The following is a 26,885-nucleotide window of genomic DNA, read 5'->3' on the forward strand; positions in this document are numbered from 1 at the left end:
CTTCCCTTCCTCCTCCCTCCCTCCTTCTCTCTCTTTCTTCCTTCTTTCCTTTCTTTTTTTAAGCTATGCTTGGGGGGGGGGAGTTCCTTTGACCCTGTTGTGTGGTGTTGACTGTGTTATAGTCATCACTTAGGCCACTGTCATTGCAGTTCTTCTTAAACCATAGAACTTCTTGCTGCTCAGTAACATGCATGAAGTTCTGCAGATACCTGCAGGAAAGCTAGCATTTGAAACACTCGATTTGCTGAAACAGAATGTACTTGTTGACAGATGATTGATGGCAGGCCACAGAGGCTTCAGCATTCCTGGTAGGGAGTGTTCACCTGCAACAAAACAGAGAGTTCCCCCATGGGAGAGCAGGGCAGCTTCTTCAGGATTTAAGTGATGGAGAGTATGCCTGTTCCTTTACTAGTTTGCAAAGGGTGCTGTCAAAACAAAGCAAAAACAAACAAACAAAAATTCCACATACTGGATGATTTATACAATACAAATTTACGTTTTTTCACAGTCTGCACACAATAGATCACAGATTGTAATGTAAACAAGCAAGTTGTTCCTAAGGCCTCTGTCCTCATCTTGAAGGCAGATGGCTGCTCTATTTCCACATGGTATTTCTTCAGTGAGTATATGTTCCTGCTGTCTTCTTATGACTCTGTGCTAGTGGATCGGAGTCCTTCCCCAGCAGCTTCATTTTATCTGCATTGCTTCTTTAAAGACACTTACAGAGGCCTTTAAAACCTCATCTTCAAGCACAGTATTGCATTACTGGGGCTTGGAGGCTACTCACATTATCTCTATATGTCTGCAAGCTGACGGGTCTCTAAACTGTGAGATGTGTGCACAGTACCTAAGGATATGCATTAAACGTAAGACCGAGGACCAGCTTTAACACTAGGCTATGAAGTAAAAGTTACTTCCCATATTTTCGATAACTGCTTCTGAGGCCCTTCCTTCCATAATGAAATGTGGTCATGTGAAGTGGAATCCCTACCCAGGAACCACTTGCAAACCCAGACAACTCTACCAGCAGTGGTCCTCTTCTGATTGACGTGAGAGCTCTGGACACGCTCTGTGGCAATTCGGTGTGGAATCTAATTTGGACCCACAACAAACATGTGTTTGCTGTTTGTCATTACAGCCTCTATAAGGATAAAAAAGATAAGAGAACTCCATCTCCTACTTATCTATCTAGGACTACGGCTCTGTTGCAATGGTTGAGCTTAAGAGGACATGGATTTCTGATAGCTGTATTAATGTCTTGATGGACAACCACCTAAACCTGAGGAGTTAAAACAGGAGATGTTAATGCTCTTTTCTGAAACTAGAGTCTGAACTAGGGCAGAATGGGAAGTAAGTCACTAAGCAAATTTGTTCCCCAGGCCAGTCTTTCCTGCCCTGTGATGCCCCGGTGAGGAGGAGCAGTTGTAGATTCACACAGTCTGTGTGGTTTGACATCTTATGGGAGAGGCTTTTAATGGCCCACTGCCCTACAGTCTCAGTAAACAAATTAGCAGTTAGTCCCATGTTGCTGAACTATCTGCAAGTATTGCCAAGGGAAAATTCCATGATTTGCTCAAATTTCTCTTTGCATTCTTGAATACAAGGATATTAACTGTGTTGTTAGCACCTCTCAATTATAATTTTGCATAGAACTTTTGTTTTTTACAAAAGCATATTGAAGTATTTCTATGCTATATGGGATTTAGTTTTCTCAATTAGCCATTGTCCTTCAAACTCCTAAGCAGATAAGGCAAAACAAAACAAAACAAAACAAAACCCCAGGCTATTATTGGAGGCTGTCTGTGCTGTAAAAATGTTTAACCCCAATCTGAGGTTTCTATCCTGCCTTAATTATTTAGTTCCAAGATAAAAGACACAACTTTTATTAATTACAATAAACCTTAAACAGCACAAGAGCTAGGCAAATACCCACCCTCTGTGGTATTAGAATCTACTTTCCTATCGACAACCCTGAGTTATTATTTACTGTGTTTCATCTGGGCTGCTCTGAACTCCAGTTGGTCAGCCCTCAGGGCCACTTTTTCATGAACTCACCTAACCCACAGCAGCTTGTCCTTCCTCCTCACCTCTCTTCTCTTGGTTCCCATCTGATCTTCTAAGCCTGGGAACCCTAAACCCCCCCAATGTCTCTTCTGCCCAGATATTGGCTGTCAGCATCTTTATTTACCAATCAGAAATAACTTAGAGGCAAACTCACATACTGTCACTTGGGTCTATGTGTGGACTCTCTCATCCTGGGGCAACCAGGTCTTGGGGGCCTGCCCTTAGCATTACAATACACAGCAAAAGACCAAATCTCAACTTGTCCATAGACTACTAGGGAATACAGCTGAATCCCTGGGCTTGTTTTAATGTCATCCTCAGTATCTCTTTCCTGCAATGTTTAGACTTTTTTTTTTAAACATTTGGATGTAGTTTAAATATTATGGTTACCTAAAAGAACATATATTCTTCATCTGTAGATACCCAAGGAAATCTACAATTTATCATCCTTGTCTTGTCTTGGTTAGGATTGCTATTGCTGTGATAGGACACCATGACCAAAACAACTTGGGGAAGAAAAGATTTATTTTATCTTATTGCTTCTAAGTCCGTCACTGAAGGAAGTGGGGGTAGGAACTAATGACAGGGATTTTAGTTAAAACTATGGAGGAATGTTACTTGCCAGCTTTCTCCTTATGGCTTATATCACCCAGAACCGTCAGCCAAAGGGTGGCACCCCCAACAGTGAGCAATGCCCTCTCATACCAATTGTTAATCTTAAAAAGAAAATGTCTCACAGCTTGCCCCTAGGCCAATCTGGTGGGGGCATTTTCTCAGTTGAGGTTCTCTCTTCTGCAATGATTCTACTTTGGGTCAAGCTGACCTAAAACTACCCAGAATAATCCTTTCATGAGTCTCAGACAAAGCTAACACAGGAACTGGAAATTACTCTAGTGCTTTTATGGTTCTATGTCAAATCTAACCTATAAGCCTTATTAGTCTGTTATAATAAGAATAAACTCATTAATCTAATGCCAACATTTCTGTTTATAAAATGAAAATCCTTTAGACTCATTTTTTAATCTCTGAGAGTTATTTTTAATTTTAATGTGCTTCCCATAACTTGAAAATAAGAGGTAACTGCTCTAAATTTGGGTGTGTGATGTTCTCCCCACATGTTACTCTGAAATCAGGGAGAAGCATCAGCAAGCTATGAGTTCCCTGCAGTCTAATCTGGATTTGGAAGCTTCAAGCAGAATTGAGGCCACCAGGCTGAGGAAGAAGATGGAAGGGGACCTCAAGGAGATGGAGATTCAACTCTGTGCTGCCAACCGGCAAGTGTCACAAACGACCAGAGCCTTGGGCCAGCTTCAGGGTCAAATGAAGGTACTTTCAAACAATACTAAAGAACAACAATAGGCATAAACCAAGTGACAGAATCTATTGAGCAGTGAAAGTGAAAACCACAAATTTCACCCTTCCAGAGAACTGGAGAATGCTCACCTGAAAATAAGTGAAGTCTTGCAAAGTCAGGCCTGCACAGGGATACATCTGACTTTGTGAGAAGGCCATTAAATAGGAAAAAGGAATGGACAGAGTCTTGGTAGCCATCTACTTTCAAGACACCATTTGGGATATGTCAGAATGACAGTTCCACCCAGAGCCTCCTTTTGGCGGACACAATAGGTTGGGCAGCACTATTCGAGGCCAACAGCAGGGGCTTTTTGTATGAGACCTCCTTGAAAGTAAATTCTTTCTTGCACTAAAGAAAATTGTGTTTTTATAACCTAAAGTTCAGCCTATGCCATCAGGCTAGAAGGAATAGGATAGACATTAAAGACAAACTAAGGAGAAATAACTGACTCATTAGTGAACCATTGCAATACACCTCTCCAAAGCTCTACCCTTTAGAACAATTGCTTGGATAGTGTGCTGGTCCTGCCTATGGTCTGACTTCTAACACAGAGAGTTTAGCTTCTTGGCTTTCTCTGTATCCCAGTCCTCCTGGCAGCTGCTGAGATCAACAGCTTCCTGCCCTGTTGCTCAAGACACTTTGATTTCACTATCCTAGAGCTGCCTCTCGGGGTCACTTAGAAAACCTTCTATCTCTAGGATCAAGAACTTGGAAACTTGTCTTTGTATGGTGGTCCTCCCCCAAAGCTAACAGCTGAACTCAGAAATATCCATTCCCCAGGTCCATGTTTTCTCTTGTAGGACCTTCAACAACAACTGGATGACAGCATTTACCAGAACAAAGGCCTGAAGGAACAGGTGGCTCTGGCTGAGCAGCGCAACATTCTTCTTCAGTCTGAACTTGAAGAGCTGAGATCCTTGCAAGAGCAGACAGAGCGTGGGAGAAAGCTGGCAGAAAAAGAGCTCCTAGAAGCCACAGAGAGAATCAATCTTTTCCATACCCAGGTAAGACCCTTGAATTCTCTCCATTAGTGCAGTCAGCTGAAAGCAGTTCCAAAACCCTGAGCCAGCTAGGATAGGTACGACGGCCATGTCAAGTCTTAGCTCTGACAAGAGAGACACCGAAAGCTGTGCAACGGAGGAGCTGGTCACACCTTTCATTCCAAGCATTAGGTTCCCAGAGCAGGTATAACGAAGTGCCACCAAGTGATGTCTTTAAACAAATTTATTTTTTCACACACTTGGGTGCTCGTCATCCAAAATCAAGGTATTTTATGCTATGCTCCCTCTGAAACCCAGAGTAGACTGAGCTCATCTTAGCTTCTGAGGGGTTTCCTGATACTCTTTCTTTCTATCGATACCCTGTTTCAGCTCCTTGTTCTCACATGGTACTCTGCTTGACTCTTTTTCTCTTGTGAATGTCTCTGTCTGAATTCATCCTTTATATACAGATACATCATATGGAATTATGGCCCATTTTAGTGAGCTAATATTAACTTGATTAACTCATTTAAGGCCGTATTTCTAAGTAAGGTTATATTTTGTAAAACTACGGCTAAGGGGTTCAATATAAGCTTTTGTTGGCATGGTGGGAGTATAGTGGAATTGTAACACTAAGTTTCTGCGTGAAGAATGGACTGTCAGGGCATCCCCAGCCAGAATGGCCGAGGACATTGAATATTTCTTATTGGTCTAAAAGTATTCGATGGCCCCTTATTCCCTTGTTCTCTCTCAGAGACTTGATATCCAGAATCCAGGAATCTCTAATATCCCAAAGGGCTTCTGTCAATATTCTGGATTCTCCTGTAAGCTTCTATAATTGAGAATTAGCAAGATTCCCAAATTATTCCTTGATCACTCGATCACTTAATCACCAATAATTATTTGTCAATAATGGGACAAATGCCTAGAGAAACTGTGTCAAGTAGCAAGCATGTTTAGGGCACATGCTATAACTTAGGTAAATATTGCTTGATATAATAAATAATGTCCTTACTGCCCCCCCCCAGGTAAAGACACGGTACTGTTAGGAGTACATACAGAACACATGGCACTGCAGGATGCCATCAGTGGTCCTAGGTAACGTCCGGCAGGCACACGGCACTGCAGGATGCCATCAGTGGTCCTAGGTAACGTCCGGCAGGCACAATAGTTTTCTTCCTAGTTATGAAATACATGGGAGAAATGGGACAAGGTGGATGAAAGAAAAATTAAGGAAGTGGATGAAGTCAGGGACTATGGGGACAGTTGAGAAGGATAGATTAAAGCCGTTGAAGACAGACTGCCACTCCGGAGAGTGCTGAAAATATCTTGGGTCATTTTAGGTGCTACATTGATTTGGAAGTGCCACTGGCATTTCGTGGGCAGGGTCTAGAGACCTCCTTTGAAATACCATATGATCCCATATCACAAAAATACCATATGATTCCCACATCTGGAAATCACTGTTCCCAGAATGTCAGTAGTGCCCTCAAGGTGTTACAATTAGTCCTTGTCTGCAGTAAGTTTATACAGTGACGTGATTTCTCTGGGTGCCACGGTTCAAGAATAAATATGCTTCAAGGCATGCATAATTATTAGCAGGTTAACTAATTTTGACACTTGTTTTTGAAGGTATTGGTCAATTGTAGGGTACTTCACTTGAGTATATGAAGCCTTGAATTCAATCCAGCTGTAAAAGAGAAAATAAAAACAAAAACCAGCAAACACATCATGTTTTTTCTCCCTTAAGAAGGTTTATCTCAATAATAAAATGTGGCATATTGGATCATTTTTTGAAATTATATTATCCATTGTCTGCCATCCATAGTAACTACTGGTGACAAGCCATTTGATATGCACGTCATAACTTGTAATGTACTGTGTTTTGTTGTGAAAAGGACAGAGGGAGGTAGGAGAGAGGAAGAGAGTGGGAGAAAAGAGGAGGGGAAGAAGAGAACACAAAGACAACAATAGGATATAGTTTTGAGGGAGGAAACATGAAGCAGTGTATTGTAGTGTGTTGCTTAGTTTTCATAAACTTGACATAAACCCAAGTCAGCTAGAAAGAAAACATCAGTTAAGAAATTGCCTCCTTTTGATTGGCCTGTAGGCTAGGTTGTGGGGCATTTTCTTGATTAATGATTGATGTAATAAGGGCCATCCCATTTTAGGTCCTGGGCAGGTGGTCCTGGGTTATATAAAACAGCAAGCTGATCAAGCCATAGGCAGTAAGGAGCACTCATCTGTGTCTTCCGCATCAGTTCCTGCCTCTGGGTTCCCTGGACTTTTCTTGAAGACTGACCACATGAAATAAAATCTTTCCTCCCTAAGCTGGCTTTGGTCAGTGTTTTATCACAGCAATAGAGAAGCCAACTAGGACACTTAGGTAATAGTGCCTTGGTCTATGGGGCAGTTCCTGAAACCTCAAAAAGTCATTAGCATGAGAGTTCCAGTACTCAGCTCTCACTGATCTATAAGATCCACAGCTTTGCAGCAGGTAGAGGCTCCATAAAATCTCAGGTACTGCCCCTGGCCACAAGACACTTGTCCAGCATTAATCGATTCAGGATGTGTGGCACTCTTCTTAAAACCCTCTTGCTTAGAACATACAACTGAGTACAACCCACAAAAAGGATCCTCTCCACATTATACCTTAAAGGTCTTCCCTCTGATAATGGAAGATGGGGTGGCATTAAACATGCAGAAGTTATAAGTGTCATCTCTGCAGGAAAGTTTAAGTGATTGGTAGGCAGTCAAATCCCAGTGTGTTGACTTGCACTGCCTTTCACACTGAGAGAGCTCCTATGGAGTTTTATTCAGTGGGCACCCATACCACACTCCAGGAATATACACTTCATTCTCGCAGACCACACTGAAGACAATGGAAATCCTGCAGAGCACAGGGCCTGCCCCTTCACAGAATGGAGAGAGGCATTCTTGATGGTGATGGTACAGGGCAGGTAGAACCTGTGAGGCTGGGACACCTTCTTTTTCTGCTTGAAGCTTAATCTGCTCCTAGAAAGGCTCTAAGTATAGGGTAGGGAAAGGGTCATGTGAACGGATGAACTGAAAGGAGAAAAGAAAAGCGGGCAGCCTGTGATTTTTACACACGCTCTTTGTGCTAAGGGTTCCCATGCTCACAAAAGCTGTACTTCAAACACAGGGCAGATGCTGCAGGGAGATTGACCTCCATGCAACAATCAGGAAGGAACTGGGGCAGCGAGGCTGTGGAGCACAAAGGCCTTCCTTGAGTAGAGTTCTAGGGACTGGGGCTGAGCTTTCTGCAGTCTGCTTTCCCACCACCATGATCACCTCATCTTCCTCCTCTTTCTTCCCCTCTTCCTCCTTCTCCTCTTCTTCCTGCTCTTCCTCCTCTTTCTCCTCCTCCTCCTCCTTCTCACCTGAGAGTAAGAAGGAAGGCAAGTGGGCAAAGAAGAGAATTGTTTTTTCTCCTGTAGCAGTGTGCTGGAATCCTCCAGGTGGCTACAGGTAACTGACTTCTGCTCTAAGACCCTTGTTTCTACCACATTGAAAAAGGCAGAAAAACATTCTTCAATAAGTTAAAAATGACATCCATGCTCTGGCTTTGTCATATTTTGAATCCTTCTTCCTGAATCAGGTGTCAATCTCTTTCCTCCTGAGCCTCTAAGTAAAACCCTTTCATATGATCTACCTTTTGTACCCAAGTCACCACCCAGAGCTGGAGATCTTGCTTAACTGCCTAGGGCTAGTTATGCTCCATTGCTCCTACCCAGAACTGCTTGCCTGTGTGTTGCTGGCCGCAGGTTGCCTAACCGGTATGCTGTCCTTCCTTAGAACACAAGCCTGCTCAGCCAGAAGAAGAGACTGGAGGCCGATGTTGCTCAGGTGCAGAAGGAAGCTGGAGAGATGTTGCAGGCGTGTCAGAAGGCAGAAGAGAAGGCCAAGAAGACAGCTTCTGAGGTGGGTCTGCTGACTGCCTGCCCACTTTTGGCCTCTGGAGTTCACTATAGCTACAAAACTCGCTATAGTCCAAAGGCAGAGCCTGCTGCAGCCCAAATGGATTCTATTGATCCCCTATACAACCAGGAAGAAGTTAGCTGACCTTGCAGTTTCCCCATTAGCCAGGACACTAGGCCAATTGGCAGTTGTCTTCTAACCCACCTTGACAATGCGAAGGGATGATTGAATAGCTAAAACCAAACTGCTGTGAAAAAAGTCTTTCTTTTTAGGTTGGATATGTTTCAATGGTGAATCAATATAGCCAGTGTTTAGAAATGATTCTTCCTGAGCTTCCTGACAAATTTCCATTTCTCTTCGGTCTGTAATGGTTTGATGATGATGCTGACAATGATGACAATGACAATCCGAAAAGAGTGGTTAAGCCACTTACAGTTTACAATCCATACTACTACTGGGATAGCAAAATCAGATGGGAAAGGAAGTGTTGCGGGCTGGTGAACTGTATTTATCTGTGACCTAAAAATTGTTGATAATGTTACTTTTCCTAGATGGTACAAAGTACAGTGCTAGCTGCCAAACCCAACAAGAAAAGCTCAAAAAATATGTGCCCCTCGGCACCCTCTATGAGCAGATGTTACACTTCTATCAAAACACATAGTGAATGAACAGTGCAACTGAGAAAAAGCTATTAATGGAGAAAAGTGAAGTTTGTGTATTTAGGGCCTAGTGCCCACAGAGGCCCAAAAGAGGATATGGAATCCACTGAAGCTGAAGCCTCAGTATGGGTTCTAGGAACCAAGCCCGAGTTGGATGAAGAACAGCAAGCACCATAACCGCTGAGCAATCTCCTCTGTCCCTCTTTCTTCCCGTCTTAGGCAGCCAACATGTCAGAAGAACTGAAGAAGGAACAAGACACTAATGCTCACTTGGAGAGGATGCGGAAGAGCATGGAGCAGACAATTAAAGACTTGCAGAAAAGGCTAGATGAGGCAGAACAAACTGCTGTGCTGGGGAGCAAGAAGCAAATCCAGAAACTGGAATCCAGGGTAGGCGTTTGCTTGGGTAATGGCAGGGGCCTAACAGCCTCCATTCAAGGGCCTTAATGTCCTGGAACATCACAGCTCATCACGTTGTTTAATGGCACAGATGCCAGCCGCGTAAGATCTGAATACGTGTACTCATTATTGTTTGACCTTGGGCCTGCAGATAGGGCTTTTCTAGGTCTGGATGAAAGTTGTCTTTGCTCTTACTGATGAATGACAAAGCATCTTCCCCCATTCACCACACCAGTTCTAGGCTCATCACAGGGAGGATAGCCCGCTCTATGCAAACACACCCTTGCAGTCTTGCTCCTGCACGAATGTTCCCATCATTTTCTCTAAAGAGATCGCCTGTTTCAAGTTGGCTAAAAAATAAGGAAGGTCTCAGTGATATATTCTTGAGATCATGAGTAATAACAATATGAAAACATTAGTGTTATAAACTGTTTATAACCATCTGATCAAGAAAAATAGTAACAGGATAAAGAGTATTAAAAATAACTAGCCCTAGGAAGAGATCCAAAGAGATGGAAGTCAGACCTTTGAAATTCACTGTTCTAGGTGTTATAAGAAAAATCAAGGAATTTTTATGTTTCAAGTCAAATAAAAACTGAGTTTACTTCAACTAGAAAAAAATCCACCCTTAAAAATGTAACACTAATAGTAAAAACAAAGTATGTATATGTGTGTATATACATACATACAAAGAATTTCTCTCAGTGGCCTTTAGCATAATGCTTTTTCATATTACTCTTAAGGAATATGTCTTAAAGACAAATAGGCATAACTCACAAAACCAAAACAAAGCCAAAAAGCAAACCATTTGTTTCATTCCAAAGTAATGACCTTAAAAAGTATTTTATTTAATATTCATAAATGCATATAAAAATGTGTTTGAACATATCCACCCCATCTCATTTCTACCAATTTCTCCCCTATTTGCCTAGCACTTTCCCTTCCTAACTTCTAACTTCTTATGGGCTCCCCCCCTTCCCAAGCCTCCCAGCCCGTCAAATGCCCACTGGATCCATTTGATGTTGCCTCTATGTACATGGGAAGGGCAATCCTTTGGTAGCTTCTCAGGGTCTGTGTTCCTTAAGAAACAAAGTAACAACTTCCAATGGTAATGAGATGAGTATGATATTTATTCCATAGCATATATGGGAACCACGATTTGATGGTTTATCCACAAGGAAGCTGCACAACTGCTAATGTGCCTGGACCTTCCCAAGATGCTGCAGAGAGGGTAGCTTGGCTTAAATGGCTGCAAGATGGATCAGCCCGAAGAAGCTGGCTCACACCTCAGCAGGGCAGACTTCAGTTCTAAAATGGTGATCAGACCTTGTCAAGATGTGGCATTTTGGTCAAGGAGAAGCCAGACAGAACATCCCATCAGCAGAAACAGCAGCTTGTAGCCTCCTAAACCAAGGCTCAGGCCACTTTCCTGCTGATTTCTCTCCACAGCAGTTGACATCCTTCGACAGACTCTATTGTGATTTGTTTAGCTGGCTTAACCGCATGAGCAAGTATGCCTATACATGGGAGAGATTTGTGCCTGTTTCCTTCATTGTTCTAGCCCTGCAGTATAGTGAATAGTAGGCATTGTTCTCTGTGAAAAATATGATATTTTTACTTGTACGACTTGATACACAGGAAGTTTCCTGCTGTACTTCTCCTGCAAAGCAGGGTTGTAGGCGTGAATGTGGCCTGCATGTGACAGACTCAGGACAAGATCCAGAATCTGAGAGGGACATGGAGAAAAGAACGCAAGATCAGGATGTGTGGGACAGAATCTTCAACACTGCTGCATGCAGCTTGCTGTTTGTGAGCACAGACAGCGCCGCCCCTCTCCCCAACCCGGACACAGACAGACACACGGGCACAGAGCACGCATATACACACACAGAGGATACACGAACAGACAGGCAAACAGACAGACACAGAACATGCATATACACACACACACAGCATACACAGACACACACACAGGCACAATTGCGTGTGCATACACACACATGTGATTTTTCAATGTTGCAATGTAAGAAGAGAGGCTTACCGCCTCTCCTGAATTAGTTTCTTACAAAGTCGAGTCTTAACCATGCTTTTATGAACTCACATAGTTTATCAGCCTCAGTTTGGGTGAGTTCGTTTGTGTGTTTTGTTTTGTTTTGTTTTTCCAGAAAGATTGTCCTACTTAGTCACTACAGGAAGAAAATGGACATACCTTCCCTTAACTATTTCACTCTTCAGTATGTTCTCCATGGGATAACTGTAGGACTGCTTTGTTACCAGCTTGTGGACTGAAGTTACATTGTTACAGGTGCGGGATCTGGAAGGTGAACTGGAGAGTGAAGTCAGGCGCAGTGCAGAGGCCCAGCGGGAAGCTCGCAGACTGGAGAGAGGCATCAAAGAACTGACCTATCAGGTACTCTAGGAAGCCATTCTCTAGGATATGGTTAGGGCCCTCCTGCAGCAGTGTGAACCTTCTAGATTGAAAAGGCTTTCTGAGACTCTGCAGTTGTCTCTGAGTGGTCAACATTTTCTTGCCCTGTCTGGGCTCTCCATGGCTCGAGTCTATCCACCTCCAGAGCTCATAGTGAGAGGCAACAAGGTGGAACTGAGGTGAAAAGCTATTCATGCCATCTCTGTTTTTCTCCAACATTGTTGTTAGTGGCACTGTCAGGAAGATGCTGATTGAAGATAACATATAAATGAAATTATTGGCAGGCACTAAGAGTGGCCTCTTCGCCAGCTGATTGTATGGGACTGGAGACAAGTTGACTCTTTTGAGGAGTTTGTTCCTGGGGCCAGATGAAAACATCTGTACTACAATGTGGCATTTTTTACTGAGGCTTTCTGGAGCCAACCTGTAAACTAACACTAGCATATACTTGAAGCAAATAATTGAGAGTAGGTAGACAAGTCTCCCATTTATAAGCAATGTAGTTCTAAATCCTCGACTTTCTTTGTCATCTATTCTCTGATGTCTCTTCAAGCTGGCCTTTACCTCCTGCACTCCAGCAATCATACTGCCCCAGCCTCCCACGTATTGGGACCAGGGGACTGAGCCACCACATTCAGTTTTTCTTGGCTTTTCTTTCTAATGGAACAGAGCTCCTGATAGCAGAGGTCATTGACTGTTCTCTACTCCAGGGTACAGCATCCTTCTAGCCCCCAGTTGGGATGTATACATTCCTGCATTGCTAAAGGACAAGCATCTATTTTGAGAAGTGACTTTAAGGGAACACGGCAGTTTAGTGGTGATATGAGTATCAACAGAGTATTACAAACCCAACACCGGTAACCTAATATACAGGGAAGGTGCTCTCATACTAAAACCTGCACAGCATGCTACTGTACTTAGTTCTCTAGACAGTGTGTCACAGTGCTAAATAGTTGGTTATAAGCACGTCTCAACTTAGAAGGTAAAGAAAGACATGATATAAAATGTTTTTATTTATTTCTTTAATTTAAATTATTTTATTTGTTTACATTCCAGTCATTACCCCTCAAGTTCCCCTCCTACAGTTCCTCATCCTATTTGTTCCTTCCTGCCACCTTGCTTCTGAGAGGGTGCTCCCCCACCCAGACCCCTCCCTTCCCTGGGGCGGCTTTTGAGAATTAAGCACACCTTCTCCCACTGAGGCCAGACCAGTTGGACCTCTGCTACATATGTGCCAGGGGCCTTGGACCAACCCCTGTACGCTCCTGGTTGGTGGCAACTTCCTGGGGTCTGGGTAAGTTGAGACTGCTGGTTTTCCTATGGGGTTGCTCTCCTCTTCAGCTTCTTCAATCCTTCCCCTAATTCAACCATAGGGGTCCCTGACTTCAGTCCAGTGTTAATGTAAGTATCTGCTTCTGTCTTAGTCAGCTGCTGTTAGGGCCTCTTGGAGGGCAGCCATGCCAGGCTCTGATCTATAAGCACATTATAGCACAGTAGTGTCAGGCTTTGGTGTTTCCTCATGAATTGGATCCCAAGTTGGCCCAGTCACTGGACCACTTTTCCTTCAGTCTCTTCTCCATTGTTGTCTCTGCAGTTGTTTTAGACAGGAACAATTCTGGGTCAGGAATTTTGACTATGGGTTAGTAACCTTGTCCCTCCACTTGAGGCCCTGTCCATCTACTGGAGGTGGACTCTTAGAATTCCCTTTTTCCAGTCTTGGGCATTTTGGCCAAAATCACCCTCAATGAGTCCTGGCAGTGTCTTGATTCCTGGGTCTCTGGTACTCTCTAGAGGGTTCTCCAAGGCTGCTTATTTCCATTTATTCTCTTGGTCCTCTGGGCTTCTCTCCTGTCCCTCCCCCTCCCTTAACTGATCCTGTTCTCTATTCTCTCCACCCTCATACCAGGTCTGCTCCCTCTCTCTGCCTCTGGTAATTATTTCCTTCCCCTTTCTAAGTGCAGTTGAGGCCTCCTTACTTGGGTATCTCTGCTTGTTACACTTCTTACGGTCTGTAGGTTGTATCCTAGGTATTCCGTACTTTTTGGCTAATATCCTCTTAGTGAGTACATATTATGCATGTCCTTTTGGATTTGAGTTATCTCAGGATGATATTTTCTAGTTCCATCAATTTGCCTGCAAAATTATGATGTCCTCATTTTTAATAGTTGAATAGTACTCCAATAGTACTCCATAATTTTCCATTGTGTAAATGGACCACATTTTCTGTATCCATTCTTCCATTGAGGGACATCTGGGTTGTTTCCAGCTTCTGGCTGTTACCAATAAGGCTGCTATGAGCATAGTGGGGCATGTGTCCTTGGGGCATGGTGTGTGTCTTTTGGTTATATGCTCAAGATGGTATAACTGGGTCTTCAGGTAGAACTATTTCCAATTTTCTGAAGAACTGCCAGATTAAAAATATTTCTTAACATCCTAAAAATGATATACCTTATACATAGGGCATTATTATTAATGGATCTTAAAGAATTGGAAGTTACTTAGGTGAGAAAATATATGGGTTCTGGACATAACTACACAGTACTGTGGACGTTATCAGCACTGTATATTGGCTACTATAGATTTATGGAACAGTATTTTTAGTTTTCCACAGCTTAATGATTTAGTTTACAAATTTTAAATATATTTTAAGTTTTTTGACTTATAGGAACTCCCAGTTCTTAAGCATCTGTATAGCTGTATATTTTCCCTTTTATATCTGTTTTGTTTACTTTTAATTAGCATACAAAATAACCAGTCTCCTTATGGCATCTTCATACATAAGTTTCCCTTGGTTTTCTCCACTGTGTTCTTTCCCCACTCCATTTCCCACCCCCAAATCCCACTCAGCCCTTCCTTTCCAAATAATCCCTTTCCACTTTCCTATCACAAATCTTCTATTACCCTCTCTACCTGTCAATTAGTGCCTCTTTGTTCTCATTCCTACCTTCCTGGTCTCTATCTACACTCAATCTCCACATCATTTATGCAGATTTATAGGTAGGAAATAATAAGTGTCTCAGAAGCTAGCATCTGCATACGAGGGAACATATGGTGTTTGCCTTTCTGAGTCTGGGTTTCCTCAGTCATATAACACTGCCAGTTTCATAATTTTCCCAAAAATTTTATCCTCTTTATAGCTCAATACAGTTTCACTAAAAACATGTACTACACCTTTATTATCCATTCTTTTTGGTTCATAATTTTTTTAATGTTCTTTAGGAGTATATATTAAATTATACATAGTAAGAGGTCTCATTATGACATTTTCACAATGACCATAGAGGTTTTTTACTTTATAATTATTTTCTTATTAAGACATACACATTAGGGGCTGGAAAGATGGTTCAGCAGTTAAGAACACGGGCTACTCTTCCAGAGGACGTGAGGTCAATTCCCAGCACTTGCATTGCAGTTCACAGCTGTCTGTAACTCCAGTTCCAGGGCTTCTGACACCATCACACAGATATACATGCAGGAAAAACACCAATGAATATATAATAAAAAATAAATTATATATCGAGAAAGAGAAAAAGACACACACATTAGCCTAGGGCTATACAGGGTCTGGCTTGTTAAATATCACAGTCTTGCACCTGCATATTTTGTACCACTCTGTCAGAGGTTACACATGTGGCCTTCCACCTCATGCTGCAGTAACTGCTTCTTCTGAAATACTCTCTGGAAGGATCTTTGTGATTTTCCTCTTGAGAGGGGCCTCCCTCTTCAGAAATCTGTCAATGGTGATTTTCTTGGCTTCTTTTTCTCATTATAGATTTGCTCATCTGCAGATAATGATCATGAACATTCTTTTGTATTCATGTAAACCTTTTAGTGTATCAGGCTCTGTAAGGAGCTTGTTGTGGTCTCAAAAGCCTTTGCTAAATTCACAATGGCTTAGGCATTGTCTTAGGGTTCTTCTGCAATGGCCTCTTGCCTTATCTTTTCTTTAGTTACACACTCAGTAGGAAATAATTTTTCAGCTCTGTTATAACCAGTTGACTACCACCATACTCACAGGATGTCTGTGATCAAGCAGTTTTTCAGTGTTTGATGGCTTCAGTGTTGAACACACACTCCCCACGTTTCCTTCTACCTTTGTCACATTACACAATATAACTTACTCTAATAAAAGGCCAAATTCATTTTAGGAAGATTGTCATAGCTCTTTTGACATTCATTGCCAATGCAGGGGTTTAGGATCCCAATCCTAATTCTAGAAGTCAATAGAAATATTGTCAACATTTTTCCCTACAGCAGGAAACAGTATTGTTAAGAAGGCATGACATACTGGATGTGCCAAATAGTCTAAGATGAAATTAAAACTACTTGGAGATTTGTTTAAATCTACCTATCTACCTATCTATCTATCTATCTATCTATCTATCTATCTATCTACCTACCTACCCTCTATCATCTTATCTATCTACCTACTATTTTTCTATTTTTTATTTTATGTGTTTTGATTATTATATCTGCAAGTACATATATACAGTTTGTATGCCTGATGCCTGAGGATTTCCAAATAAAGCGTTGGATCCCCTCAAACTGGAATTCTGGATAGTTCTGTACCATGTGGAGGCCAAGACTGAATCTATGTCCTTTGCAGGAATAAAGAATGCTCATAAGCACTGAGACATCTCTCCAGTCACTTGGACAGTTGTTTTCTGAATACATGGTTCTTTTTCTAAGATAAGCTTGACATTGTTTTAAGCAATGAGCTCTGGAAGTCAAAGTTGGTGTGGCTAAAAAAGTATCTACCTTAGAGACATGGTGTTTTGTGACTCTGTACTACATTTGAGAAACTGCCTATTATGATGGAGTGGGACATCATTTGTTAATAATGTATGTTTTTCTTGTCCATGGACTGCTTTTATTCTTTCCTCGGTAAATGCTTCATTATAGAACAGGGGTTCTCAGCTTTCCTAATGCTGTGACCCTTTAAAAATACCTCATGTTGTTGTGACCCCAGCATTAAGATTATTTTTGTAGCTACTTCATAATTATAATATTGATACTCTTATGAATTTTACTGTAAATATTTAATTTGCAGGGTGGTCTTAGCAGACCCCTATGATAAAGTACTTCAAGCACCACCCACCCTCCCCTTTAAAGGGTCGAGACCCACAGGTTGAGAACTGCTGTTATAGAACAAAGCACCAAACCTCTATTTTATTTTCATTTCCATGAAGAGTGCATTTTTGCTCTGCTGTTGATTAGTTTTGTTTTTTCCTTCAACATTACTGATGTTTCTCATGCTCTATTTTACAGTTGTGCTTTGTTTCCTTCTTTTTTTCTTTTCTGACTCATGTTCTCATCAAGTAGCTTTCAGGCTACGCTGTTCACACGTGCCCTTTGGCTAAGGTGAAAGTCCCAGGGATTCCATAGGGTGCATTTTATTCCGTGTGCCTCAGCAGTGCTTCAACTATACACATTCATTTGCATATGCCTTCCCACCATGAAATCAGAGAATACTCACTGAACAGTACTTTCTGTACTAGAATAGAATCCTATGAGTTGAAAGTGGTCTAGAAAGATCCCTACCCTGATTGATATTAATGTCTGTTTTAGTAATATTCGAAGTTGATTCCAAGTCAATTTAGTTCATTCTCCTAACATCAGGATACACTTTTGACTATAAGGTAGCATTTTTGTGATAGACCACTCACAGGTGTCACTTGGGGGAAAATGTCATTTTTATAAGAATACAACTATGGTTCTCTTTTCCTAGAAAACTCCTCTGGGAAGAGTCTATAACTGTGCACTAGAAAAACAACCCAGCATGATCTTATTCTAAAATAATACAACGGCTTTTTCTCACTGGGTCTCTGGAATGTAGAAAGTTAAGAGCCTCCAGAAATGTTTAAGAAATACAAGGCCTAAGACCAGTAGCTTTTCACTGTCTAGAATGTAAAGCTTGTCCCTGTCCCCTCCACTCTTCATTTTGTCTCTGACAACCTCCTATATTCAGGAATCTGTGCATGGACCTTAGTCACGCTTTACATGCCTTAGTGGGAACATAGCATCTTGATTTTTAGAGACAGGGAAGCAAAAGTTGGCAAAGTCACAGTGATGGGCCAATGTTCAGGGTAAAGATGACAGGATAGCATAGCAAGGGCAAAGGGTGCTCTGACAGTTACAGCTCTGAAAAGCAAGATGGACTCCAAACAGGTTCTGGCAGATGGAACCTCAAAGTGCAGGCTGACATCCACAGGTGTGAAAGGAGAGGTGGGATAGAGTGAGCCTCAAGCAGCTCCAGGAGGCTCTGGGGAAATGCAGAGAAAATCTCCAACACAGAAATTGCCTAGAGAGGAGAATCCTTTCAGGCAGAAATGGTCAGACAGCAGTAGTTACACTTGGCTCACTGTTCCTCTAAGTCTAGTTACTGCCTGGAGCTGTTTGACTCCTGTGCCATTGCTGTGACTGAGCCCCAAAAGTCCCTATTTGTGATAGCCGTCATGTGATGGCACTTCCTGCAGCTGAATGACAGGTTCTTCTCTGGAAGGGACACCCAACACTCAGTCGTGGCTACCACAGTTAGGTAATGTCTCAAAGAGGAGATGTGAGCTCAGGTCTCACATCTGAGGCTCTACCTTCCCAGTGGGATGAACATCATTAGCATCAGCACCCATTTGTAGCTGTCTTCAGTTTTCTTCTGCTTAGTCTCCTTTATTATGTCTGTCTCCTCAGTAAGTTAATAGGAACTAACTCTGTATTGGTTTTAGGATTCACTCTATACAGATAGTGTTGTAAAAATTTAAATTTCTTAAGGCTTCTAATGTAAGGTATGTGGTTGAAAATGGAGGAGAGCTTTTATTTAAAACACAGGTTAGCCTCAGCTCCCCAACCAGGTTGAGCCGTAGGTGTTTCTTCAGAGTTTGGCTAATTTTAAGATTAGCATCAAATTGTAGGGTCAGACAGAATGTTGGTAGGGTGGCTGCTTTCCAACTTTTGGAAGTATGCCAGGTGGAAATAGGTGGATCTCTGTGTGTTTGAAGCCAGTCTGATCTACAGAGTGAGTGCCAGAATAGCGAGGACTACACAGAGAAACCTTGTCTTGGAAAACAAACAAACAAACAAACAAACATGTGGTCAGGAGTAGGAAGTAGCTTAGCCAAACCAGTTCAAGAAAGAGCAGGCAGAATGCTGTGGGAGGGGAGACAATCCTATTCACAATGGGATTTTATGGGGTAGCAGAAGGACAAAGTCACACTGTAAAGTCAGCTTGTCATCACTATGACAAAGGACCTTAGTGATCCATGATGTTGTTAGTGATCCATGATGTTATTGTTCTTGCTTTGTAGGATAGAGCAAAAACTGCTAATGTCAAGGCCAGGAAAGGGATCTGAGATCCACTGTTCTTTCAGGAATCACATGTGCAATGACTTTCTATTAGAACGCCTCTTTTAAAGGTCTTGAAAGACCATCTTATTCCAGCCTGGGCCCCTGTCTTTACAACTTGACTCTAATGTCTTTGGGAGAATATACTTGATAGAAGAAGTAAACTACGGTAGTTTAAAAATAAGCTTAAAAGTAGATCTTGATGCCAGGTAGTGGTGGCACACGCCTTTAATCCCAGCACTTGGGAGGCAGAGGCAGGTGGATTTCTGAGTTCGAAGCCAGCCTGGTCTACAGAGTGAGTTCCAGGACAGCCAGAGGTATAGAGAGAAACCCTGTCTCAAAAAAACAAAACAATAACAACAAAAAAGTAGATCTTGATTAGATTTGTCTCTCATTCTTCGGAAGAGACACTTGATTTCTTTGGAGGTTCAACAGCTTTGAACTGAAAATTCTGCATTGTTTTCAGGGATGAGGGAAGATGGTCAGGAGCATGAAGAGTCCCACCAAAGTGCTTCTTTCTAGACTGTCAAAGACTCCATGGAGAACTGTTGAGAAACCCTACCTCCCCATGTCTCTTTTCTCCAGCTGAAGCCTCCACAATGTCAGAGCTGAGGATGGTGGCCACAGTTTGCAGACCTTTGCTCACCATCTTTACTGATGCCCAAGACGGATTCCCAAGAAACTTAGCTTTCCTATAGTTTATTACATGAAGCCAAGCACCAATTCAGAAGCTCAGGGGTTCCACTTGTTTTTATTGAGAGATTTTTGGATTTCCATTTTGCATAAATGGCTTTTGTAATAATAAATATTATTCCTAGTAAGAAATCCCAGGCAAGTGTAGCTTGCCTGGAATGAAAAGACTGAAGAATATATTAAACCTAATAGCCTTGACTGCCATTTAAGCAAAGGCTAGTGGGCTGGCTGCGAAGATCAAGAGGAAAGTTGTTGCCATTTCTCAGAGCCATTCATTCATTATTGCCTTAAAACTCAGGATGAATGAAGTTAAATGTATCTTTTGATGCACTGCTATCAGACTGTATTTTATATATATAATATATTCAATATATATATACAACTTTACTTCTTCATGTGAGAGTACATTAGTGCACACTATTGAATCCTTCAAATGATTTTCCCATGCCTGCCTATGCATTTCAGGCAGAAGAGGACAAGAAAAACCTGAGCAGGATGCAGGCTCTGTCTGATAAACTTCAGCTGAAAGTGCAGAGTTACAAGCAGCAAGTGGAAGCCGCGGTAAGTGCCAGCTCAGCATCATGGTGTCCTCGGCCACTGCTTTTGGTTAATGCTCTGAACTTGAGAAACTGCTCGGCAGAGACAACCATCTGAACACCAACCGCATCTGCCCATTCTCTGCTTTTGTATAAATTAGCAGCACCACAGCTTACAGGACGGGGAAAATGAAAGGAAAATTGTGCTGCTTTATCCTGCAGGAAGCCAGCCCTCTCTCTCTTGACCTGATGGCTAAGCTCAAACATATACATTAGCAGAAATGAGCCAAGTATAAAATCAGGGTGTCATGCAGGATTGGCAGATTTTTGCGGGGTTTCATTGTGTGTCTCCTTCAGCTTTAGAATTTGGATGAACGTAATTGAAATTTGTAATATATTTTTTCTGATGAATCTGGCAACAATGTGTGCAAAACCACTATCATTTAAATATCCTTCTTACTCTTTAACTAATTATTTTATTGGCCTCAGTTCAAATTTTCTATAACAAACACACTAAAGGCTAACTGACATATGTATTAGTTTACATCTATTATTTTAAGAATTTTTTAATTTTATGGTTTGCTATTGTGCCCAAGGATTACTTATTGATGCATAATTTGAAAGGACAACCACTTGTTCCCAATGGTAGGTTAGAATGTAAGTCTGATTTTAAACCAATAATTATGATTGCTCTAGTATACCAGTGTGTGAAAGTTATACAGTTGTTGGAAAGGAATGTCCATTCTGAATTACCAGGGGACAACAGCTATAAAATGGGTCTCTGTTCCTACTCTTAAAGACAAAAAGTTTCTGACTTCATTCTTCTGTATATGTCTGGGCACTTTGCTTACATGTATCATTACATAAAGTTTTTATATAAATCTTTATGTGATTTTTCTTCTGCCTAGATTGGCCAGAAGAGGGCATCAGAGGTTCTGAAACTATAGTTAACAGATGGTTGTAAGCAGTATTAAAAAGGAGAGCTGGGTCTCCTAGAGGACTCTTAACTGTTGAGGCATCTCACCACCCTCCATTCCCTACTCTTTTTTTCTTTTTTTCTTTTCTTTTTCCCAGTTTCCCCTCCGAAAAAAATGAAATAAAATAAAATTAAAAAAAATGAAAACAAAAAAACAAACCCCCTATTCCCTCCCCTTTCCCCCTGCTCACCAACCCACCCTCTCCCATTTCATGGTCATGGCATTCCCCTACACTGGGGCATAGAACCTTCACAGACCAAGAGTCTCTCTTCCCATTCATGACTGACTTGGCCATCCTCTGCGACATATGCTGCTGGAGCCATTAGTCCCACCAAGTGTACTCTTTGGTTGGTGGTTTAGTCCCTGGGAGCTCTGAGGGTACTAGTTAGTTCCTATTGTTGTTCGTGCTAAGGGACTGCAAACCCTTTAGCTCCTTGGGTCCTTTCTCTAGCTCCTTCTTTGGGGACCATTTGTTGAAAATGCTGGGGTTTTTTCCCCCACTGGATAATTTTAGCTCCTTTGTCAAAGAGCTAAAATAGGTGTATGGGGTCATTTCTGGGTCTTCAATTCTATTCCATTGATCTAGCTGCCTGTCACTGAACCAATACCATGCAGTTTTTATCACAATTCCTCTGTAGTACAGCTTAAGGTCTGGGATGGTGATTCCACCAGAGGTTCTTTTATTGTTGAGAATAGTTTGCTATCCTGGGTTTTTTGTTATTCCAGATGAATTTACAAATTGCTCTTTCTAAGTCTGTGAAGAATTGAGTTGGAATTTTGATGAGAATTGCATTGAATCTGGAGATTTCTTTCCGCAAGATGGCCTTTTTTACTGTAATTAATCCTGCTAATCCATGAGCATGGGAGATCTTTCCATCTTCTGAGATCTTCTTCAATTTCCTCTTCAGAGACTTGAAGTTCTTGTCAAACAGATCTTTTACTTGCTTAGAGTCACACCAAGGTATTTTATATTATTTGTGACTATTTTGAAATGTGTTTCTTCCATAATTTCTTTCTCAGCCTGTTTATCCTTTGTATAGAGGAAGGCCACTGATTTGCTTGAGTTAATTTTATAGCAAGCTACTCTGCTGAAGTTGTTTATTAGGTTTAGGAGCTCTCTGGTGGAGTTTCTGGGGTCACTTAAGTATACTATCATATCATCAGCAAAGAGTGATAATTTGACTTCTTCCTTTCCAATTTGTATTCCTTTGATCTCCTTTTGTTGTCTAATTGCTCTGGCTAGGACTTCAAGTACAATATTGAATAGGTAGGGAGAGAGTGGGCAGCTTTGTCTAGTCCCTGATTTTAGTGTGATTGCTTCAAGTTTCTGTTCATTTATTTTGATGTTGACTACTGGTTTTCTGTATATTGCTTTTACTATGTTTAAGTATGGGCCTTGAATTCCTGATCTTTTCAAGACTTTTATCATGAACTGATGTTGGATTTTGTCAAATGCTTTCTCAGCATCTAATGAGATGATCATATGTCTTTTTTTCTTTGAGTTTGTTCATATAGTGAATTATGTTGATGGATTTCTGAATATTGAATCATCCCTGCATCCCAGGGATGAAGCCTGCTTGATCATGAAGGATGATCGTTTTGATGTGTTCTTGGATTTGATTTGCAAGAATTTTATTGAGTATTTTTGCATCAATAAGGGAAATTGACCTGAAGTTTTCTTTCTTTGTTAGGTCTTTGTGTGGTTTAGGTATAAGAGTAATTGTGGCTTCATAGAATGAATTGGGTAGATACCTTCTGTTTCTATTTTGTGGAATAGATTGAGGAATATTAGTATTAGGTATTCTTTGAAGGTTTGATAAAATTTTGCACTAAAACCCATCTGGTCCTGGGCTTTTTTTTTGGTTGGGAGACTATTAATGACTGTTTCTATTTCATTAGCCGATATGGGACTGTTAAGATCGTTTATCTGATCTTGATTTAACTTTGGTACCTGGTATCTGTCTAGAAAATTGTCCATTTCATCCATGTTTTCCAGTTTTGTTGAGTATAGACTTTTGTAGTAGGATCTGATGATTTTTTGGATTTCCTCAGTTTCCGTTGGTATGTTTCCCTTTTCATTTCTGATCTTGTTCATTAGGATACTGTTTCTGTGCCCTCTAGTTAGTCTGGCTAAAGGTTTATCTACTTTGTTGATTTTCTCAAAGAACCAGCTCCTGGTTTGGTTGATTCTTTGTATAGTTCTTTTTGTTTCTATTTGGTTGATTTCTGCCCTGAGTTTGATTATTTCCTGCCTTTGACTCCTCTTGGGTGAATTTGCTTCTTTTTGTTCTAGAGTTTTCAGATGTGCTGTCAAATTGCTGGTGAATGCTCTCTCCAGTTTCTTTTTGGAGACACTTAAAGCTATTAGTTTTCCTCTTAGGACTGCTTTCATTGTGTCCCATAAGTGTGGGTATGTTGTGGCTTCATTTTCAATAAACTCTACAAAGTCTTTAATTTCTTTCTTTATTTCTTCCTTAACCAAGTTATCATTGAGTAGAGTGTTGTTAAGCTTCCACGTGCATGTGGACTTTCTGTTGTTTATGTTCTTATTGAGGAGCAGCCTTAGTCCATAGTGATCTGATAGAATGCAAAGAATTATTTCAATCTTCTTGTATCTGTTGAGGCCTGATTTGTGACCAATTATATGGTCAGTTTTGGAGAAGTACCATGAGGTGCGGAGAAGAAGGTATATCCTTTTGTTTTAGGATAAAAAGTTCTATAGATCCATCTGTTTCATAACTTCTGTTATTCTCATTGTGTCTTTGTTTAGTTTCTGTTTCTATGATCTGTCCATTGGAGAGAGTGGGGTGTTGAAATCTCCCACTATTATTGTGTGTGGTGCAATATGTGCTTTGAGCTTAAGTAAAGTTTCTTTTATGAATGTAGATACCCTTGCATTTGGAGCAGAGAGGTTCAGAATTGAGAGTTCATCTTGGTAGATCATAACTTTGATGTGTATGAAGTGTCCCTCCTTATCTTTTTTGATCACTTTAGTGTGAAAGTTGATTTTATTAGATATTAGAATGGCTACTCCAGCTTTTTTCTTGGGACCATTGGCTTGGAAAATTGTTTCCCATCCTTTTATTCTGAGGTAGTGTCTGTCTTTGTCACTTAGGTGGGTTTCCTGTATGCAACAAAATGTTGGGTCCTGTTTATGTATCCAGTCTGATAGTCTATGCCTTTTGATTGGGTTATTGAGTCCATTGATATTAATAGATATTAAGGAAAGGTAATTGTTGCTTTCTGTTATTTTTGTTGGTAGAGTTGGAATTCTGTTCATGTGGCTATCTTCTTTTAGTTTTGTTAGAAGATTACTTTCTTGCTTTTTCTAGGACATAGTTTCCCTCCTTGTGTTGGAGTTTTCCATTTATTTCCCTTTGAGGGCTCGATTTGTGGAAAGATATTGTGTAAGTTTGGTTTTGTCATAGAACACTTTGGTTTCTCCATATATGGTAATTGAGAATTTTGCTGGGTATAGTAGCCTAGGCTGGCATTTGTGTTCTCTTAGGGTCTGTATGACACCAACCCACAATCTTCTGGCTTTCATAGTCTCTGGTGAGAAGTCTGGTGTAATTCTGATAGGTCTGCCTTTATATGTTACTTGACCTTTTTCCCTCACTGCTTTTCATATTCTTTCTTTGTTTTGTGCATTTGGTGTTTTGACTATTATGTGATGGGATGAATTTATTTTTCTGGTCCAGTCTATTTGGAGTTCTATAGGCTTCTTGTATTTTCATGGGCATCTCTTTCTTTATGTTAGGGAAGTTTTCTTCTATAATTTTGTTGAAGGTATTTACTGGTCCTTTAAGTTGGAGATCTTCACTCTCTTACCCATAGGTTTGGTCTGCTCATTGTGTCCTGGATTTCCTGGATGTTTTGGATTAGAAACTTTTTGTATTTTGTATTTTCTTTGACTGTTGTGCCAATGTTTTCTTTGGTATCTTCTGCACCTGAGATTCTCTCTTCTATCTCTTGTATACTGTTGGTGATATTTGCATCTATGGTTCCGGACTTCTTTCTTATGATTTCTATCTACAGAGTTGTCTCTCTTTGTGATTTCTTAACTGTTTATACTTCTATTTTTAGTTTCTGGATGGTTTTGTTCAATTCCTTCACCTGTTTGGTTGTGCTTTCCTGTAATTCTTTAAAGGATTTTTGTGTTTCCTCTTTAAGGGCTTCTACTTGTTTACTCCTGTTCTCCTGTAATTCTTTAAGGGAATTTTGTATTTCCTCTTTAAAGGCTTGAACCTGTTTACCTGTATTCGCCTGTATTTCTTTAAAGGAGTTATTCATGTCCTTCTTAAATCCCTCTATCACCATCGTGAGATATGATTTTAGATCCAAATCTTGCTTTTCTGGTGTTTTGGGGATATCCAGGATTTGCTGTGGAGGAAGTACTAGGTTCTGATGAAGCCAAGCAGTTTTGGTTTCTGTTGGTAAGTCTAGGATTCTTACGTATGCCTTTTTGTCATCTGTTGATCTCTGGTGTTTAATGTTTTTGCTGTCTCTGGCTGGAGCTTGTTCTTCCTCTGGGTCTGTATACCTGTGTTAGCATTTCTGGGAGATCATCTCTCCTCAGGTAAAACCCATGTACAGAGGGCTGTGGATCAGTCATCCTTCCTCAGTCCTGGGGCCAGAGCATACCCTGAAGGCAGGCTCTCCCCTTGCAGGGAAAGGTTTGTGGATCTACTGTCCCTCCTAGGTATAGACAGAGGTAGAAAGGATCCTGTCTCAGCTTCCCTGCCACTTCTGAGGCCTGTGCCTCCTGGCTCGTCCCACCTTAGAAAGTCTCACAGAGATTCTTTGAGAAATAGCCTGTGTTGTTTTTTGTCTTCTGACTGTATGAGACCATTTATGAAACTGAGTTCAGTACAGCACTCATTGCTCTCCCTGGAAGAACTCCCTGAAAGCTCTGCAGATCATGGTGGCTCACAGCAGCAATCCCAGCACCTGGTTAATACCTTGATCTTTCTGTAGCAGTATAGCAGCAGGCAGGTCCACAGTTCCACCTACAAGAGCCAAAAGTTCTTGAAGCCCCAGAAAGGTTCTTTCTCAATTAGCTCTTTGGTGTCTCCACCTGGGATAGCTTCAGATGCTCTTGTCAGGCTCTTGTCAAGCTGTAGAAAGTCCTGTTGTGAATGGGGGGCAAATACGTTTGATACCATACGATGCCTATCACTGTCCATCCCTACTCTTAAGTCTCACTTGTATGTCTTAGACCAAAATGACACATTTGTTTCATCGCTGGATTTATGGCATCTTCTGTTTTCAAGTCTATTGTTTCAGAGCAAAGACTACTATTTAGGAGGGGCAGTATCTTCACATTCTGTGTTTTCCTCTGACAGGAAGCACAGGCTAATCAATACCTTTCCAAGTATAAGAAGCAACAACATGAGCTGAATGAAGCCAAGGAGAGGGCAGAGGCTGCAGAATTGCAAGTCAATAAACTCAGAGCTAAAGCAAAGGAATTTGAGAAAAAGGTACAATCCCTTTGAAATGCCGTACAACCTATTGCTTC

General features: G+C 41.2%; 1 protein-coding gene across 1 annotated transcript in view; it reads left to right on the forward strand.

Moving 5' to 3' along the window:
• Positions 1 to 26,885, forward strand: part of Myh15 (myosin heavy chain 15) — a 137,999-nt gene that overhangs the window by 108,525 nt on the left and 2,589 nt on the right. The window contains exons 34-40 of the mRNA XM_031364712.1: positions 3,198 to 3,390; positions 4,219 to 4,422; positions 8,215 to 8,340; positions 9,216 to 9,386; positions 11,701 to 11,805; positions 20,320 to 20,415; positions 26,713 to 26,847. Coding sequence (XP_031220572.1) covers positions 3,198 to 3,390; positions 4,219 to 4,422; positions 8,215 to 8,340; positions 9,216 to 9,386; positions 11,701 to 11,805; positions 20,320 to 20,415; positions 26,713 to 26,847 — 1,030 coding nt within the window. The remainder of the gene's footprint in view (positions 1 to 3,197; positions 3,391 to 4,218; positions 4,423 to 8,214; positions 8,341 to 9,215; positions 9,387 to 11,700; positions 11,806 to 20,319; positions 20,416 to 26,712; positions 26,848 to 26,885) is intronic.

This window comes from Mastomys coucha, unplaced genomic scaffold (assembly GCF_008632895.1).
Source record: "Mastomys coucha isolate ucsf_1 unplaced genomic scaffold, UCSF_Mcou_1 pScaffold12, whole genome shotgun sequence".
NCBI classification, from domain to species: Eukaryota; Metazoa; Chordata; class Mammalia; order Rodentia; family Muridae; genus Mastomys; species Mastomys coucha.